The sequence below is a fragment of the Geotrypetes seraphini genome, chromosome 12 (assembly GCF_902459505.1).
Source record: "Geotrypetes seraphini chromosome 12, aGeoSer1.1, whole genome shotgun sequence".
NCBI lineage: Eukaryota > Metazoa > Chordata > Amphibia > Gymnophiona > Dermophiidae > Geotrypetes > Geotrypetes seraphini.
The window spans coordinates 7570128-7590036 of record NC_047095.1 but is presented as its reverse complement, the minus strand read 5'-3'; the positions used below and the strand labels follow the sequence as shown (position 1 = coordinate 7590036).

The window sequence follows — 19909 nt, the reverse complement described above, 5'->3', positions numbered from 1 at the left end:
ATGACTTGAATCTTCAGTTTTTTCAATTTATTTTTACTATTTGGATTTCTTTAGTTTGTGTAATGCTCTCTCTTCTGGCAATAACTGAGGACTGGGAAAGAGCTAAAAGGAGATTATGTACTTACTCTGGTAAGCTCCTTTCCAGTAGATAGGTAAGACATTCTAGACAAGAGGGTTGTGTCTCAATGAAAGCGTAAAAAAAACAAAAAAAACCTAATATTGCCAAAAACCTTAAACAAAATACCAAAAAGTCATCAAATTATATGGAGAGAGAGACACCTCTCACCATATACCCCAAGGAGGGGAGGGTGATGTGATACCATACCTATATCTCACCTAACATAAATGTCTATGGAAGAGACCTCAGTACAGTGCTCCCCTGAGATTCGCGGGGGTTCCGTTCCAGGAACCCCTGCGAATCTCGAAAAACCGCAAATACGGTTTTTCATGGGGGCGTCTGAAGAGGGCAGCGGGAGAGGGCAGCAGGAGAGCAGCTGGAGCGCTGTGAGTACAGGAAATCACTCGCGGTACGCTCCGACCGCCTCTTCCTGCACGAAGTCGGGCCTTATCCAATCAGGAGCTGCATATCAAAGCAGCTCCTGATTGGATAAGGCCCGACTTCGTGCAGGAAGAGGCAGTCTGAGAGTACCGCAAGTGATTTCCTGCACTCGCGGCGCTCCGGCTGCTCTCTTCTGCCTCTCCCGCTGCCCTCTTCTTGTCGGCGATTCGCAGTTAGAAAATACCGCTAATGACCGGGACCGCGAACAACCGGGGGAACACTGTACTGGGGAACTGAAATAGATATATCAGGTTTGTAACAGTATTCCCCAAGCTTTCAACTCATATATGGGCAATCACTGCAGCCCGAATGAGTTCGCCCCATACATCATAATGTCTCTACTTTTTAGTGATAATGTGAGGCAAAAGAAAGAAAACTACTTTTATGGTAATGATTAATTTTCCATCATATGCTCTACAAATCAAAACTGGTTCTACTTAAAATTTTCCCTTTGCTGGCAGTGACATTTCATATTACGAAACCAATCTAAAACAAGGTATGTGATCAGACTTACCAGCTTTCAAACTCTTTCTTGTTCCATTCAAATTTGTGGTCCAGATGCCTGAATAGACTCACTCCAGGAAGTAAACTGTTAAATTCAGAGTTTGGTGTACTGATCACCACCATGATTGGAGCCCAAAAACCAAATATCACTTCTGGGAAAGCTGCTAATTCCTTTGCTTCCAGGTGCTCTATTCTGAAGAGGGTAATATTGGCGACGCATTGTAAGTAAGACAGCCAGACAATATCCTTTGTAAATGAAGTGCTCTATAAATCCTGAGACCCTGACATTAAATTGGTGATAAAAATTACTTCTGTAAAGTTTTTATTTATTTATTCATTCAATTTTCTATATCATTATCCCAGGGGAGCTCAGAACAGTTTTACAAGCATTTTACAGGTACTCAAGCATTTTCCCTGTCTGTCCTGGGGGGCCCATAATCCATCTAATGTACCTGGGGCAATGGGGGGGAACCAAGTGACCTGTCCAGGGTCACAGGGCAGCATGGGTCTGAACCCCCAACTTCAGGGTACAGAGGCTGTAGCTTTAACCACTGCGCCACACTCTCCCCCTCATAGGAATTCTGAGTGTCAGGAACAGCACAGAGCATTCAGTGTGCAGGCATGCAGTTTTGTAAAAAAAAAAAAAAAAAGGGGTGGGAGGTTTTTAAAGAATAGAAAGTAAAATGTGCACACTTATTCTGGCACTTTTTCAGTACTATATATGCCACCATTAACTAAATGGAAGTTTAAGAAATTTTTAAATCAGCACACATATTCATGTTAATCTCTAATCATATTGTTTCCTCCATGCAGAATTATCAGTGACATTGCTCCTTCTGCCTGCCTATAAATTTTCAGGACAGTAGATTGGGAGTAGAGATGCAGCAATAGGTCATTAAGGCTCAGAACTAGATAACACCTTACCGGTGGCAGGAATACTTCTATAAATGAATTAGCTGCTATGGTAAAATTGCTCAGTGTAGTATTCACCATGGGTTTTATGTCCTTTAGTTTGAATATTGCACTAAACATGTCACATTAATGCAAAATCTAATATATAGGCCTCTATATCTCCTTATTCTCATTGGTAGAATAAAAGAAGAATAGCTTTACTGGGACAGACCAATTGTCCATCTAGCCCAGTATCCCGTCTTCACGGAGGTCAATCCAAGTCACAAGTACCTGGCAAAAACCCAAATAGTAGCAGCATTCCATGCTTTAGTCTCTCAAGAAACCTAGATAAACCCCAGTGCGTGCTTCATAGATCATGTTTTCAAAAGGAGATGCTTTGTAAGTTATGCTACACATCTAGTATTTTACCTTACTAATGAGAACTGAAATGTTTTTCGCCTTAATACTCACAATTCAATGCATGTTATCATATCAAAACCAAGCAGGTTAGGATCTTTTTCTGCTACTGAGCCTTGGTACAAGGTAATAACTAGAGATCTCCAACTGGGTTGTAGGTACTCACAAGGAAGGGGAGACAGTGTATGCCTAAAAAAACAAGCATTTTGGTTTTAGTTTAGTGAAAATGTTATGCATCCTTCTGAAAACAAGTATTGAGTTTCATATACACGTCTGAACAGTGCTGCTGTATGCATTAGAAATTGTTTGTCCATGACGATAAAAAAAACCCACATGGGCTGGTTAGTGGTCCAGCAGCACTGCCCTGCCGTACAGGAAATGCAGGTTTCATTCCTGGGCTCAGCTCCTCAGGACAGCCAGATCTGGGTACAAAAACAGACAACTGTAGTGGGGGGGGGGGGGAAGAGGGAGGGAGGAAAGAGTACTCAATGAGCAGACATTTAAAGACCAGTCAAAAAGCTGTACAAAGTTTTGGAAGGAGTGCTTCAGATGAGGAATTGCTAAATGTCCCTTGTTTTTACAGTCACAAGTATAATGCTGCTAATGCTCCTAGTGGCTTAGCCCCTGCCTCTTCTCAACCTGCATCAAGCAAGACTGGACAAGGACCCAAATACAGTATACTAGAACAGTGTTTCTCAACTCGATCCTGGTGTACCCCCCTTGCCAGTCAGGTTTTCAGGATATCCACAATGAATATGCATAAACTTGATTTGCATACACTGCCTCCATTATATGCAAATTTATTTCATGCATATTCATTGTGGATATCCTGAAAACCTGCACAGACTTGTTTCAACATGCTTGCTACTTTCTTTCATACTCAGGTAAATTATTTAATGGTCCTTGTATATACAGGTACTTATTTTGTACCTGAGACAATGAAGCGTTGAGTGACTTGTCCAGTCACAAGGAGCTGCAGTGATAATTGAACCTAGTTCACCTGGTTCTCAAGCTACTGCACTAACCAATAGGCTACTCTCCTCCACTAGTATTTAGCTCACGCTTTTCCAGTGGTCGCTCAAGATGAGGGTACATTTCCCTGTCCCTAGGAGGGCTTAAAATCTGTTTGTACCTGAGGCAATGGAAGAGCAAGTGACTTGCCCAAGGCCACAAGCAGTGTCAGTGGGACTCAAACCTTGTTTCTCTTGTTCAAGCCTCCTAGGCTCCTCCTCCACTCCATTCTAATAAATTCCAAATATGACCTTACTTCAGCATGGCGATAGTGGCATGGCTGTCTTTGAACTTTCTGTATTATCTAGCTTCTATGTACTACTCTCTAAGGGGATAAATAATACTTAAAGTATTACATCTTCTCCTTCATCACATCTTCACTGATGTCGACTCCTGCAAGCACCTCGATTGAGCTGCAGAACTTCAGCTTCCATAGCAGTGAACATTCACTGCAACCCAAGTCTGCTACCTGTAAATTAGATTAAATAAATGTATCATTGAATCTCAGTCTTCTATTCTATTATTTCTTGAATATTACACAGTAGCTCCAAATTCTGTATATGGCACCTTAAGTAGTGCATGCCAATCAGCACAAACAACTTAATTGCCAATTATCAGCACTGATTAGACAGATACCCCATAATTGATGCTAACTGGCATTAGTTAAAAGTTACACACACAACTTGGGAAAGCACAAGTCTATAAAAATTATTCACCAGTTCCAGCAAACAAATTTGAAAAGAGGGCATGGCCAGAGGTAGATCGTGGGCACTCCTAAAAGTTATGTGAATTGTTACAGAATACGTCTAATTCATGCACAGCTTAGACAAAGGCATTTAGGCCTGGTTTTTGCTTGCCTAAATGGTGGGCCTAAAAGTTTTGCAATGTTCAGCCTCTTTGTGCAATTCTATAAAAGGTATACACACCCTTCAGAATCACACTAAGCGCTATTCTAGTCGATGCTAATTTTTTGGGTGCCATAAATCGGATAAGGCCCTAAGTAAAGTTCTCATAGCCATAAAGCTCTTGGGTCAAACTTGATTCTTTTCGGAAGGAACCAATGTGTGCTTCAGCATTCAACTAACTCTTAAGCTGGCCCGATAAAAGGTGGATCTCTCTCTTAAAACACACTGTCTGTTTCCCAAAAAACTCCACCCCTGTCTGCATTCTCATATCCCCTCAACATGTCTGGAAAATTTGGTATAGCTAGGCCAAACATAGTGATCATTAAAGGATATACACAAACAGCAATTTCAAACCTTTGCTTTCAAAAAGTAGGTCAAAGGAAAAAAGTTACCAGTCACAGCAACATAAAAATCCTTTCATAAAACGCACTTTTTGCCACCCAAATTGGGTGGAAATTTCAGTGCATCTTATGAAGCGAAGGTAACTTTTTTAAACACCCCCACCCACCCCTTTGTACCTTTTTAAAATGTCCCACTCATTGGGAGTACACGAGCTGACTGCTGCCCGCCCCCGCCACTGCTCCCCGCCTGCCTGCCGCCGCTACTCCTGCTCCCTGCTGACCGCCGCTGCTTGCCATTTTGCTGCAACTCCAGGAAGGGAAGGGCCAGCGTGCAGCGATTGCACGTCACCGGCAAACAAGCCTTCCCCTGACGTCAGTTCTGATGTCGAGATAAGACTTGTGGGCTGGTGACGTGCAATCACTGCACGCTGGCCCTTCCATTACCTTCCTGGAGTTGCAGCACAGTGGCGGAATGGGGCCAGAGGAGGAGGAATCAGTGGAGGATAAGCAGACTTCAGCGCAGCAGAGAGAGAGGAACGCAGGCTCTGGTGCGGCAGGGAGGGCAAAGGCTGGAAGGCAGTGAGGGGGCACAAACTTAGGACATAGGAGGGAGGGAATAGAAACGGACAATTGTTGGACCTGAGTGAAGAAAGGCAGGAAGAAAGAAATGAAGGAAGAAGACTCATGAAATCATCAGACAACAAAGGTAGGAAAAATGATTTTATTTTCAATTTAGTGATCAAAATGTGTCCGTTTTGATATCTGCTGTGTGTATTGTGTGTATATGAAAAATGAAAGGAACAGCCTGGCAGGAAAGGGGAGACAGGGTGCAAAGCCTGGCAAGGAGTGTGGGGTTGGGTGCAGAGCCTGGCAGAGAGTGAGGGGGCTGGGTGCAGAGCCTGGTATATATTAGTACACAATTTGGTTCAGAATGGGTTTTTTATCTGGTTTTCCTACTTTAAATCTAAGATGCGTCTTATGGTCCGGTGCGTCTTATGGAGCGAAATATACAGTATGTTGTACTTTTCATCCTCAACTCCTTACAATGCTGTAGCTTTGGAAGAAAGGTGGGAGAGGGGAGATATGATAGAGAGGGTTACAAAAATACCTCCAAGCATAAATGTCTGCTCACGCGACAGCCTTTAGGTCAAAGACCAGTGCCTTATTTGAGTCTAGACTTACCTGGGTATGTTCTGTTCCAGCAGGAACTTATCCAACCTTTTCTTGAATCCCTGAAGGGTGCTTTCCCCTATAACAGCCTCTGGAAAAGTGTTCCAGATTTCTACCATTCTCTAGGTGAAGAAATTCCTTACATTTGTACAGAATCTATTCCCTTTTAACTTTAACGAGTGCCCTCTCGTTCACTTCACCTTGGAGAGGGTGAACAATCTCTCTTTCTCTAAGTCAATTTCCTTCAGTATCTTGAATGTTTCGATCATGTCCCCTCTCAGTCTCCTCTTTTCAAGGGAGAAGAGGCCCAGTTTCTCTAGCCTCTCATTGTCCGCCAACTCCTCCAGTCACTTAACCATTTTTGTTGCTCTTCTCTGGACCCTTTCGAGTAGTACTATGTCCTTTTTCATGTATGGCAACCAGTGTTGGACGCAGTATTCCAGGTGGGGGATTACCATGGCCCAGTACAACGGCATGATAACCTTTTCAGATCTGTTTGTGATCCCCTTCTTAATCATTCATAGCATTCTGTTTGCCCTTTTCGCCGTCGTTGCTCATTGCACGGACGGTTTCATTGACTTAAGTACAAGTATTCCCAAGTTTCTTTCCTGGGGGCTCTCTCCGAGTATAGCACTGGACATCCTGTATTCATGCATATGATTTGTGTTACCGACATGCATCACCTTGCACTTATCCACTTTGAACCTCATTTGCCATTTCGCAGCCTATTCCTCGAGTGTGTTTATGTCTGGTTGTAGGCCTTCGCAATCCTTCTGTGTCTTCACTACTCTGAATAACTTTGTATCGTCCACAGATTTATCACCTCACTTTTTGTGCAAATTACTAGGTCATTTATAAATATGTTTGAAGAGCACAGGCCCGAGCACCAAACCCTGTGGCACTCCACTCATGACGCTTTTCCAGTCTGAGTATTATCCATTTACCCCCCACTCTCCGTTTCCTACCCGCCAACCAGTTTTTAATCCACGTGAGTGTATCACCCTCGATTCCATGGCTTGCAATTTTTTAAGTAGACGTTCATGTGGGAATTTGTCAAACGCCTTCTAAAAATCTAGATATACGATGTTGACTGGGTCACCCTTGTCTATCTGCCTATTTACTCCCTCGAAGAAGTGTAGTAAGTTTGTCAAGCAAGATCTTCCTTTGCTGAAGCCGTGCTGGCTGGTCCTCATCATTTTGTTTCCGTCAAAGTGATCGATGATGCGGTCCTTTATCAGCGCCTCTATCATCTTTCCCAGGACCAAAGTCAGACTCACTGGTCTGTAGTTTCCCGGATCTCACCTCAAACCTTTCTTTAAGATCTGAGTAACATTCACCACTTTCCAGTCTTCCGGAATCTTTCCTGATTTGATTGACAGATTGGCTATTAGTTGAAGCAGTTCAGATATAACCCCTTTCAATTCCTTGATTACCCTCGGGTGGATGCTGTCCGGTCCCGGGGATTTATTGTTTTTAAGCCTATCAATCTGTCTGCATACCTCTTCTAGACTGACCGTCAACCCTGGAGGAAAAGTCAATAGTCTGTTATTCAGAAAGACACGAGGGAGGCCACTGCTTGCCCTGTATCGGTAGAATGGAATATTGCTACTCCTTGGGTTTTGGCCAGGTACTAGTGACCTGGATTGGCCACCGTGAGAACAGGCTACTGGGCTTGATGGACCATTGGTCTGACCCAGTAAGGCTATTCTTATGTTCTAAAGTGCAGCAGTAGCCAAAAATGCAAACAAGATGCTAGGAATTATTAGAAAAGGGATGGTAAACAAGACTAAAAATGTTATAATGCCTCTGTATTGCTCCATGGTGTGACCTTACATCAAGTATTCAATTCTGATCGCTTTAGCTCAAAAAAGATATAGTGGAACTAGAAAAGGTTCAAAGAAGAGCAGCCAAGATGATAAAGGGGATGGAACTCTCCTCGTATAAGGAAAGACTAAAGAAGTTAGAACTTTTCAGCTTGGAAAAAAGAAAGCTGAAGGGAGACATGATTGAAATCTACAAAATCCCGAGTGGTGTAGAATGGGTACAAGTGAATTTAATTTTTACACCATCAAAATTTACAAAGATTAGGGGACACTCAAAGTTACAGGGAAATATTTTTAAAACCAATAGGAGGAAATATTTTTTCACTCAGTTAAGCTCTGGACGCATTGCAGAGAATGTGGTTAGTATAGCTGGTTTTAAAAAAGGGTTGGACAAGTTCCTGGAGGAAAAGTCCATAGTCTGCTATTGAAACAGACATGGGAGAAACCACTGCTTGCCCTGGAATAGTAGCATGGAATGTTGCTACTATTTGGGCTTTGATCAGGTACTTGTGACCTGGATTGACTACCATGAAGATGGGATACTCGGCTAGAAGGGTCAAGTAAGGCTATTCATATGTTCTTAAATTTTTTATTTAGTATTTGCCAAATACCTGCCTTCCAAAGAAAGAATATCTTCCAGAATGTCATACATAATGGTGGAGCTATCATGTTGATTTTCTGAATCAGTACCTGGACTGTCCATCATTTGAACCATGATTTCTGCATTCATTCAGAGAACTATACAGAAAACGTCAGGTCATCTATCCATGACCTGAAGCCAAGTCAAAAAAGAGTATCGTGCAACAGGAAAACAACTTTAAATATTCAAGTATCCTTCAGAGTTGTTGAAGGAAAAGATATGTCAAGTGCCCTGTCCACTACACCAACTCCCAAGAAGCTTCTAAGTTCAAAGCTCCAAAGCTTGCAGTATGACAAAATAAATCTTCTCTCTCATAAGGCATACCATGAAAGGATATTATTTATTGGGCAGCCCCTTCTCCTAGCTCTCCCGCTAACTCCTGTCTTTCCTGAAGGGACACCAAATCTGATTGCATTGGTTCCAAATTGCTTCTCCAATGGGGACATTTAAGCTGCACAGGCACTCTGTTTTAGGAACAAGTAAAATAATTTGCTAAATTTGGCTGAAGAATGTTGAAGACACAGCTGGGAAGGCAGAGAACAATTCCCTTCTCACTTTAGCCAGGACCGTCATCTACTGCTGAAACCTAGTATTGGTGATTTTGGAAACAAACAGATCCTTCACAAGGCTCCTAATATGGCTGATATTTTAGCCCAGAGAAAAGGGGGCTAATCTCCTGTACTACAGCACTAATATAGCCTATGCTGGGAAGACCCTCATCACCTGTAAGAGGATCATCCCAGTGCTTGAACAAAGCTTCCTGCATACTCCATAAATTCATAAATTCACATTCAGTCCACTGCTGGGATTAGTGGCAGTTCCCACACACTGACCCACACTTTATGTGCTCAGATGAAGCTGCCTGTATTTGTGGATTTCAACCCTTTCAATTCTATGGGAATGTAGGCATATGGTCATCACATCTCCTTGGGTGCCAGAATTCAGCACCTCCTCCCTCCCTTTCCTTCATATGGACCTTGAAGTCCTCCAGACTGGATATGATGTCCAGTTTTATTTTATCCTATTTCCCAGCTATATCACTGTGTTCTAGGGTTCACTACAGCATTAATTTCCAAGGTCCGTAATTACCATTCTCAGTTGGTGGTAAGGAAGAAATCAGCACCACTGGTAGGAGTTGAAGGGTCAATTCTGGATAAAGTCCACAACTGTGAAGATGAACTCTATTAGAGGGTTCATCCTAATTAACATTGATAGAGCGCGAGGAGGAGAGGATGTTGTACTATTACTAAAATTATCACTGTACTTTTAAAATTCTGACCAAAATCTATAGGGGAAGCTAGGTAAAGAACAATAGATCATAAGTGCCCTGGACTAATGTAAGTGGTTTGCAAGCCTTCAATGTGTTCAAGTGACATTCTGGATCAAAGTAAAATAATAATTTTAATAGAATAGGACCTCATGATTTGAAATATGAATGAACCATGTGAAAACTCATGGTTTCAAAATATAATGAAATTCACACAGAGTCTCGAGTTGGTTGAGTACCTTTACTTAAAAAATTAAGTCACCATATATTCTTGAATATAAACAGAGAATTTTGGGCCAAAAATGGGGATCTCGGTTTATACTGTATTTGATTCCTTTGGTCTGTGCCTCCCCTCTGCCCGGAGCTGTTGTAGGCCTACCTGAAACCCTGATGTTCCAGCGGTGAGCCATAACAGGAACAATCCTTTCCATGTCCTATACCAGACGACTTTAAACTATCCCACCTCCCTGACCCCTCTAGACCTTTAAAGCTCTGGTGGCTAGTGGTAAAATAGGACAGGAATGATCTTCCTACACTCCTGCCCTGTGAAAACTGCAATCAAAAATGGCTGCTGCAAAGCGGGAGGGAGGCAGGATAGTTTAGAGTTGACCAAAACAGGATGCAGGAAGGATCACTCGTGTCCCGGCTCACCGCTGGACCACCAGGGCTTCAGGCAGGCCTGCAGTGGGCAACAGAGGCTGGGAAAGAAGAAGGGAAGAAAGGAGGGCTGGGTGCAAGGCAGGGCACTTAAATATAACCCCACCCCCAGTTTATATTCGAGGCAACCTTTTTCCCCTCCTTTTTTAGGGGGGGAGGTTATCTCGGTTTATATTTGAATATATACGGTAAGTACCTAAATTAGGAACCTGATTTCAGCAACCTACATTTTGAGCTGATTTATTAAATGAAAATCAGTGCTGAGCATCTAACATCATTCTCCCGACTTGGCCCCACCCCTGACCCATTTTTAAACAAATAAACTTAAGGCTCCTTTTATCAGGTTGTGCTAGCGGTTTAACGCATGTAATACTGCGCTAGCCGCCTCCCTTGAGCAGGTGGTAATTTTTAGGCCAGCACAGGGGTTAACGCGCGATGAAACATCTCACGTGTTAACCCCGCTAGCGCGGATTGATAAAAAGAGCCCTTAGTGTGGCTAATGTTTCTATGTTGGCAGATCTAGGCATCTAACTCTTAAAATTAGGCATTTGGAGCTGGATTCTGTAATTGGAACCTCAAGTTAAGCACCTATTGCATGTTAATCACACTTAGGTGCCTATCTTAAAACTCAGGTGTCTGTAATGTAGGTCAGGGTTTTACAGGGATCATTTCATGTCAAGTGGTCCAGAGCTCCCTGCCTGACCATTTCAGAAATTGACTGGGACCTCTAATGAAGATATCCAGAGTTTTGGGGCATGGTCTCAACTAGGTCCAGAGTTAGGGTCCCCTTTATTTGGGCCATGTTTTCTGTATCTGCGGAAGATGTCGCATGGTGACTCTCCTTGAAACTGGACCAGTTGACATGAAATTACCCACAGGCCTACATTATAGGCACCCAAGTCTTTTAAAGCAGTTTCTCAACTTCTTCAAGCCAAGTACCCCCTAAGTCTAAAAAATATCGACTGAGTACCCCTGCCCAGGCTCCGCCCCTGACCCCACCCCCTCAAAAATAGTATTAATTGTAATACAATTTCTTCCATCCATTTTTCATGTATACACAATATAATCTTAATGCATAATGGTAACCACAAAAATAAAAAAAAAAAAACAACCACAAAGCACACTGTACACAGAGAAAATGTTAAATCATTTATATTCAAGGGGGTTTTCTAAGAGGTCAAGGCAGATGAGTTTAAAATATGCAATATCACGTCAGTAACAACTATAGAAAAATAGATAAAATATAGTGCAAAATATAGACAGCAGATATAAATTTTCAAAACTGACACATTTTGATCACTAAATTGAAAATAAAATCATTTTCCTACCTTTATCATCTGGTGATTTCATGAGTCTCCTCTAGTTGCACTTCCTTCTGACTGTGCATCCAATATGTCTTTCTTTCTTGCATGCTTCCTCGCCTCCGGACTTCATTCCCTTCCCCTTCCTCTCTCCGTCTCTCCATGAGTCCAACTTTTCTTCCTCTCTCCTCTACCCCCATTGACAACTTGTCTCCCTCTCTCACTGTCCTTCTCTCATTCGCTCCCTTGCTGCTAAGGGAGTGGGGAAAGAGAGAGAGATCCAGAGTGCATCTCTCCCACTCCCTCTCCTGCCACATCCAATATTTCTCCCCCCTCATCCCCCAGATTATGTGCAGCATTTTTCACCACTGCCCACCAGCCCCATGCCCATTTCTCCTTCTATCAGCCCTCTCCAGCACAATGCACATCTCTCCCTCTATCACTATGTTCAACATTCTTCCCCCTTGCATCCCCTTCAATCTGTCCCTCTGTTCCTTCTCCACCGCCATATCCAAAATTTCTCCCTCTCATCCTTATATTCTTTATGCAACTCTACCTCATTCCTCTCTCTCCCTCTATGCTCAATTTTCCTCTTTCTTCCTTTCCCTATGTGCACCATCTCTTGCCCTCTCACTCACACACTCATACCCAACAATTCTCCCTTTCTACTCCCTCCCTATGTCCCTAGCTAGTGCCCCCTTCCTCCCTTCCTTCTATGTCCCAAATTCGTGCCACCCTCCCTTCCTTCCAGCCTTTGTCCCAAAATCGTGCCCCTCCAATGTCACTATGAGCTCCTTCACCCCCCTCCTTTCTCCCTTCGTCCCAGATTATGTCCCCTCTCCCCCTTACTTGCTCGAGCCGCACTCACTTCCTTTAGGGCTGTCTAGCTGGGCTGCTCCTTCTGTCTTCAGCAGCAGTTGTTGCAGGGACGCACAGGCAGCGGTTCACACACTGCACGTGGCTGACCCACAAGCCTTCCCTCTGACGTCAGCTCTGACGTCGCAGAGAAAGTTTCCAGGTCATTTACATGCAGCATGCAAGAGCAGCCGATGCGTCCTTCCAACAAGTGCCTCTGAAGGCAGGAAGGAGGTAACTAGGATCCCCTACTGCCCTGAAGGCTTTCCTCCGACGTCAGCTCTGACATCAAAGGGAAGCCTTCTGGATCAGCTTCGGTGGAGGGCAAGAAGGAGGGATTCCTGGCAGCGGCTTCAGTGAAGGGGTAGCGGGCAGGAAGGAGGGATCCCTGCTGGTGGCTTCGGCAGAGTGGGCAGGCAGGCAATATCCTCGGCGGCAGCCAGTGCAGCGTACTCCCAACAAGTGGCTCACATACTGTTGATAAACACTGCTTTAGAGAATCATGCCCAGCAGCACCTAAGTCACTGTCCACCTCCTAAACACACCTACTTTGATATTAGGCATCGTTAGGCATCATGTGATAAGCACCTATCTTGTGTAGAATCAAGCCTAAGATGATAATTGCCTATCTCCCAATTAATTTTTATTTTATTCAATTATGTGTTTGTTAAAGTTGATAACTGAAGCCAAACACCACAAACCCTAGGGACTATTAAGAGCTATATCTTTCTAAGCCGACAGCTTACTACATCTTCAAAGCCATAAAATAACTCACCTTTTTAGGGTTGTGTTTTTCCACTAAGCTTTTAACAAATTGGTAACGCTGCTTATATAATGGAGGTGTGAAGGTGACTGGCTCCATGAGATGACCAATAAAGAGAAAGTCAGGATCACTACAAAGGAAACAATATTCTTAATGTCTTTCTATAACAGAGTAGTGATTTGACTTATTATATCAATATGCTTTACTATACCATCTCATAAAAATATAATTTTGTACATTCTTTAGCTGGCTCTCTGGTAATTTAAAGGAGGTTTGATCATGCCTGCAGATGCCATTTCAGTTTTACATGTGAATAACATGAGAAAGATCTTGCAAAGCTTGAAGAATAGCTGCCAAATTTCAGACCAAGATTTAATGCTAAGAAATGCAAGTCATGCATTTGGGCTGCAAAAATCTAAAAGAATGGTACAGTTTAGGGGGTGAAGAACTTTTGTCCACAAAAGAGGAGCAGGACTTGGGTGTGATGATCTGAAGGTGACCAAACAGGTTGAAAAGGCGACGGCAAAAGCTAGAAGGATGCTAGGGTGCATAAGGAGAGGTATGGCCAGTAGGAGAAAAGAGGTATTGATGCTGCTCTATAAGATTCTGGTGAGACCTCATTTAGAATATTGTGTGCAATTCTGGAGACCTCACCTTCAAAAAGATATAAACAGGATGGAGTCAGTTCAGAGGAAGGCTACTAAAATGATTGGTGGTCTTCATCATAAGGTATACGAGGACAGACTAAAACTCAAAAGAATGGAATGTTAGAAGACTGATAGGCGATATACACATTTTTATTAAACTTGAAACTTGACACACACTCACTTCGCATACTGGACTACTGTGAATGCCCTATACACTGGTCAAACCACAAAGCATGACTGATAGAAGGCTGCAAGTGGCATGACCACATCACACCTTTCCTGCAAAAAACTATACTGGCTACCAGTACCTTACTAGACTAAATTTAAAACTCTGTTTTTAAGGTACTCAGACAAAGAATAAGTTAGCTCTACATACCTTTGAAACTGAGTTCTGAAGTCTTCTCAAGACACATCACTATCTCTACCCTCATCAAACACAATTGTACATGAAACACCAGCAAGCCTTCTCAGTTCTAGAGCCCCCATGCTCTAGAACTTGTTCCTAGAGAGGCTATATCTAACTCAAGATTAACTACTTTAGAAAGCAAGTGAAAGCCTGGCTCTTCGCCCAAGCCTTGCATGTGATGACTGACTATCACTCACTCTGCACCTGGACTAGCTTTCTGCACACATTGTAACTGTACATATAACTTGCCATGAATTTAGTTACCCATCTATTTATTCCAATTAACTTTGTACTACTCACTTGTCTCAGTCTATATATCTGCACTTGCCCCCTTGGCTGCATAATAAGATGTTCACTGTATTATATGGACAAACAAATGATGTAGAACACTAAAAACAATGTACTGTATGATGCACAGTAGAATCCAGAGGAATAAAGAGCTCAAAGAATCCCTGGAGTCCAGTCAATGAAAAGACACCGATTTGGGGTTTAGGGTACTATCACAGGTCAAAAACCTCTGTTTGAAAACATTAAACGGAACGGCACCCACCCACCTAAACAACCGTCTAAACAGGAACCTCTCAACCAGACAGAGGAGAACCCAATCCCCTTTCTCCTACCCCCCTTTTAAAGGAATTAAACGCAAAAAGATGTATGACAACTTACTAGCAACACATGCAGCTAAACTGGATCCCACTATCACCAACCTACTGACATCTTCAACTGACCTCAAGGCTTTCCGCAAAGAAATCAAGACCCTACTATTCAAGAAATTCACCCAAACGTCCTAATCCCTCCCGTTTCCCCTCTCACCCCCTCTTAGAATCATCTCATCAAAATTGCTTTAGACCTTACGCACTTCAATTGTATTCCTTTACTGGAAAAGTCCAGCTATCTTTTTTGTTGTACTAGGACCAACTTCTTTAATTGTATTTCTCTTCCTGGAAATGTCCAGCTATCTTTCTGATGTAATCCGCTTAGAACTGCAAGGTACAGGCGGAATATAAGCATGTAATGTAATGTAATGTAATTTTTTGTTAAATATTTATTATTTTAAATTTTTATAATAATGAATTGTATCTATGTTATTTGATTTTTTTCCATGCTGTTATGCTATCATTTGTATTGTACAGTTTATGATTTCCCCCCCCTTTTTTTTTTACAAAGCCACGCTAGTGGCTGCCGCTGCAGTAAACTACTCCGAAGCCCATAGAGATTTAAAGGACTTCGGGGGGTTTACCATGCAGCAGCCACTAGCGCGGCTTTGTGAAAAGGGGAGGGGGTATATTTGTTATATGATCAATGCCGTTAAACGATGTATATTTTTTATACCGTTTTGTGTTACGTTTCAATTTGTCATTTCCAAGTTTACCTCATTGTCTGTATTTATGCTATGTTTGGTCATTTTACTATTGTTATATTGTTTATAAAATTGTAATTTTATGTTAAACTGTACTGCTACACACCGCCTTAGGTGAATCTCTCCATAAAATAAATTTTAAATGCCACACTAAAGATATATTTTATTTTAAGAGGTCCAGTAAAAACATGAGAGAAAATAACTTAATTCTCTAAACAAAATACAATCACTAAAATAAAACTATAGTCCAAAATTTAAAACAAAACTAAAATTTTAAATACACAATCTCCCCCTTCATAACATTTCCAAAAGCTTTCTGAAAAAAATGTAAGGCTTCAAAGACTTATGAAAAGGGCACTGTATATATAAACTGCTTTTGATAGTACCCACAGAAAGGCGGTATATCAAAATCCATGACCCTTTACATTTTATCCCTTGTTGTAATGCTGATAACACAAGTAATCTTACTTATATTATCTATCAATTCATTTATGTGTACAGTATATTGTAACCTGCATAGATTTTTGTGATATGTTGGAATATAAATATTTAAAATAAATAGGAGGGGCTTTAGGCATCTGGGCCAAACCGGAGTCTTAGGCCTCCTTTCCAGTGCATTCTGGGATCCACTGGGAGTGGCCTGATTGGCCAGATACCTAAAGCCCATGAAGTGGCACAATCTGCAGCAGCATCCTGCTTCCCTCCCCTGGACATTCATTTTCTATCCTTCATCCCACAGTACAGAAAAGCCACTATTTTAATAACTTGAAAATCAAATATAAAAAAATATATATTATTCACTCTATTCTCCCAGAACTGTGTCCATCAGTCATCTCTCTGCTGTATAAAAATCTTTTCTACATTCTGATGTACTTTTTCTCTCTCACCCCTCACAAATGAAAATTCATTCTAATTCTTCCTCCCCATTCTTTGTGCTGCCAACTTCCCCCTTCAGCCCCAGAATATTTTCTGTTTTTCTGCATTCCTCCTCCAGTCCTCCAAAATATTTTCTCCTCCTCCTCTTATATATCACCTGCCTCCCCCCAGCAAATGTTTTCTCCTACCTTAACACCCTGTAATACTCTCTTCTTTCAGCTTCCTCTCTCCCCTGTCAGCCCCTAGAAAAATTCTATATTAACTTTTTCATGTCCCCCAGCAAGATTCCCGATTCCTTCTGTCTTCCCTATTAGGACAGATGCCCATGCTGATTCAATTTCCTCATTTAGAATTATGCAGGAATCTTGAAATCCTCACTATCTGGGCTTAGTAGGAATGCACAGGTTGCACCAGCAGCAGACAAAAATAATCTGCTCATATGCTGAAGCATTTTAAATGCTTCACTCTCTGGCTCCTCCTTAATAAGCATACTGGAATTAGATGCAATGTGCCTTGGGGGGGGGGGGTGAGGGGCAGTTTCCAAAATGGCCTCTTCCAGAGATGCAGTTTGAGAGAATGTGCTATGGGGAGATCCAAAATGCTGGGGTAGGTAGGGAGATGTCGGAGAAATCTGAGAGGCAGTATCCAGGGCACCATATCATCAGAAGCTGCAAAATGCAAGGGGGAATTCCAAAGGTTTCTTTTCGGTGCATTCAAATAAGTCCTGTGCCAACAATCTACTAGGTTCATAATGTCAGAGGTTTGACTGTTATCACTGATGCCACACCTTCATCCAGAAGACTCCTTTCGGGTTGTAGTAGATAGTAAACCGTTTAGGTAATGCCGGAAAAGGGGGAAAGAAACTAGAGAATGACACGTGGCTGTTACCCGCGGCTTGTCGCGGATAATCCGCCGAAACGGGGAGAGAAAATAAGTGGTCGCCGCGGGTACGGGGAGAAGGCAATTCACCGCCCCGTAGAGCGGTGAATGGCCTTGTCTCCGCAGTGAAGTGAGAGAACGCTCGCGGACACCGATGGCGCGGTTTCTGCAGCCCCCTCCCTTCCTTCCCCTTACCTTATTTGCCAGCGGCACGAGTGAGCGTTTCAACAAGTCTCGTGTAGCTGCCCCAAACTTCTCCTCCAACGCAGCCGGAAACAGGAAGTTGCGTTGGAAGAGAAGTTTAAAGCAGCCACGCGCGACTTGCTTAAACACACATGCATCGAAAGGAACATAATTTTTGTAAAGCTTTTTCTGGGAGGGGGTTAGGAGGGGTCTGCAGGAGACCACCATGGTATTTTTAAGCTGGGGGGGGGGCATGAAGGGATCGACGAGCAGCTATTAGAAAAACTTGCAGAGGGAGCCTAGATCTCTTAGCAAAAACCTAACCTCGTGGATAGATATACTATAAAAACCACCGGGCAGCCATGAAGAATCTTACAGCTTGGAGAGTGAGTTGGCTCGAGCTAGGGAGTTGGGAAATTGATTCAAGCCCTCAGGACATCCATGAGAGCAACAGCCATTGTCCGGTCCATCTTTTCAAAGACCACGGAGAGGATGAGAAAGGAAAACTTAGACTTCAACACAGGTAGGGCTTCGGAAGGTATGCAGGCACGAAATGCACCCGTTTGCCAAGTTAGAATGCCTCCAGCCAAGAAACTTCCGTTGTAGGCAGGAAGGGGCGTATCCCCGTGCCTTCCTTCCTTCCGCGTATGGCTTCCTGTTACATAGAAGCGGGGGGTTAAGATAGAGCGGAGCTTTGAGTGGATCTTCCCCCCAGCACAGATGGCTCGCTCAGTAGACTGCTGCGCTGCGTGGCCACGTGAAGGAAGCGGGAGTTTGTGTGTCAGCTGCCAGATAAGTTTGTACCTTCAGCTCAGGGGAGATATGATTGAATTCTATAAAATCCTGAGTGGAGTAAAACGGGTACTCCGTCAAAATTACAAAGACTAGGGGACACTCAATTAAGTTACAGGGAAATACTTTAAAAAACCAATAGGAGGAAATATTTTTTTCTCTCAGGAGAATAGTTAAGCTGTGGAACGCCTTGCCAGAGATTGTGGTAAGAGTGGATAGTGTAGCTCAGGGTTTCCCAACATGTGGTACGTGTACTCCAGGGGGTACGCGGGCCGCTCTCTGCCTGCCTGCCTGCCTGCCTGCTCCATTTAATTCTGCTCCCGCTACTGCTGTAACTACAAATGGGCCAAGCATCTGCCCATAAGCCTTACCCCCGATACTTGGCTTGAAAAGGTTGAGAAACATTGGTGTGGTGTAGCTGGTTTTAAGAAAGGTTTGGACAATTTCCTGGAGGAAAAGTCCATAGTCTGTAATTGAAAAAGACATGGGGGAAGCCACTGCTTGCCCTGAATCAGTAGCATAGAATGTTGCTACTCCTTGGATTTTTGCCAGATACTAGGGACCTGGATTGGCCACTATGAAAACGGGCTACTGGGCTAGATGGACCATTGGTCTAACCCAATAAGGCTATTCTTATATACAGCATACTGCTGAGTAGTTAGGAATCCTTGGAACCAGGAGAGGACTGTGCCACTAAATCCAAAATCACTGAAGTCTACTAGGTCAAATGCACTACGTAGGTCTTTACTGTGTGTTACTTCCTAAAGTTGTCACAGATTTTCATCTCAACCCAACTATTACTTTACTTTCATTTTTTTTTTCTTCCTCCACACTCCTCTCCAGCGGAGCAAACGCTGCATCCCTTGGCTGTGGAGTTGGAGTCGGAGACAATTTTGGGTACCTGGAGTCAGAGTCATAGGTATCAGAAACTGAGGAGTCGGAGTCGAAGGATTTATCTACCGACTCCATAGCCCTGGTTCAGCCTAAATATTTTTATTTACCTTTGGGTGGGCAGCAGGGGTAATCCACAGGTAGGAGCCACATCAAATGTGGTGCTGCCTGTGGGTATCTGTGGTATAGTAGCAAGAACTCCTTTTGCTGAGCCACTGGAGGCTTGTTTAGCACTGGCTGGAAGTGACAGGAAAGGCCTGAGCTCAGGACCATGTCTGTAAGGCATCTATGCATGTGTATAATGTCATTGCATCTGCGCATGTTTGGAGACCCTACAGATGCAGCCCTGAGCTCAGGTAGAGCTGGGGCATTTTCCTACCACCTTGAGTCAGCACCATCCAAGCCTCCAGGAGGTTGCAAAGGAGCTCTTTCCCCTGGACCACCAATACCTGCAATAGGGCCATGATTGACATTGCTCCCACCTGCGGGTGTCTCCCTGCTGCCACAAGAGAGGTACCATCCCGCAGAGGTCAAGGGGAGGAAAGGAGATGAGGTTTATTTGGGGGGGGGGGCAGGGCCATGTGTCCTCTCTTTTTACTTGTGACTCTATACAGCGCTGCATATGTCAGGTAGCACTATAGAAATAATAGAAGTAACAGTAATATAGTAACCCTAGGTGAGGTTGGTGGGGAATATAATGTGCATATTTCCAAGAAAACTGTTTTATTCTGTCACTTTTGTATGCGTGCACTTTGATATTTAATAAAATAT

At 43.1% G+C, this 19909-nt stretch overlaps 1 protein-coding gene across 3 annotated transcripts in view; it reads right to left on the bottom strand.

Moving 5' to 3' along the window:
• The window catches only part of LOC117346079 (small RNA 2'-O-methyltransferase-like), a 37943-nt gene extending 19932 nt beyond the window's left edge, over positions 1 to 18011 (bottom strand). The window contains exons 1-5 of one of the 3 annotated variants that reach the window (XM_033915385.1): positions 17832 to 18011; positions 13117 to 13234; positions 3739 to 3851; positions 2426 to 2560; positions 1074 to 1256 (exon numbers count right to left, since the gene is read on the bottom strand). In XM_033915385.1, coding sequence (XP_033771276.1) covers positions 1074 to 1256; positions 2426 to 2560; positions 3739 to 3851; positions 13117 to 13203 — 518 coding nt within the window. In that variant the 5' untranslated portion in view covers positions 13204 to 13234; positions 17832 to 18011. Of the gene's footprint in view, positions 1 to 1073; positions 1257 to 2425; positions 2561 to 3738; positions 3852 to 13116; positions 13235 to 13758; positions 13824 to 17467; positions 17561 to 17831 lie in introns of those variants that run through there. The other 2 variants (XM_033915387.1, XM_033915386.1) reach the window with 2 other exon arrangements.
• Positions 18012 to 19909: the final 1898 nt, after the last annotated feature.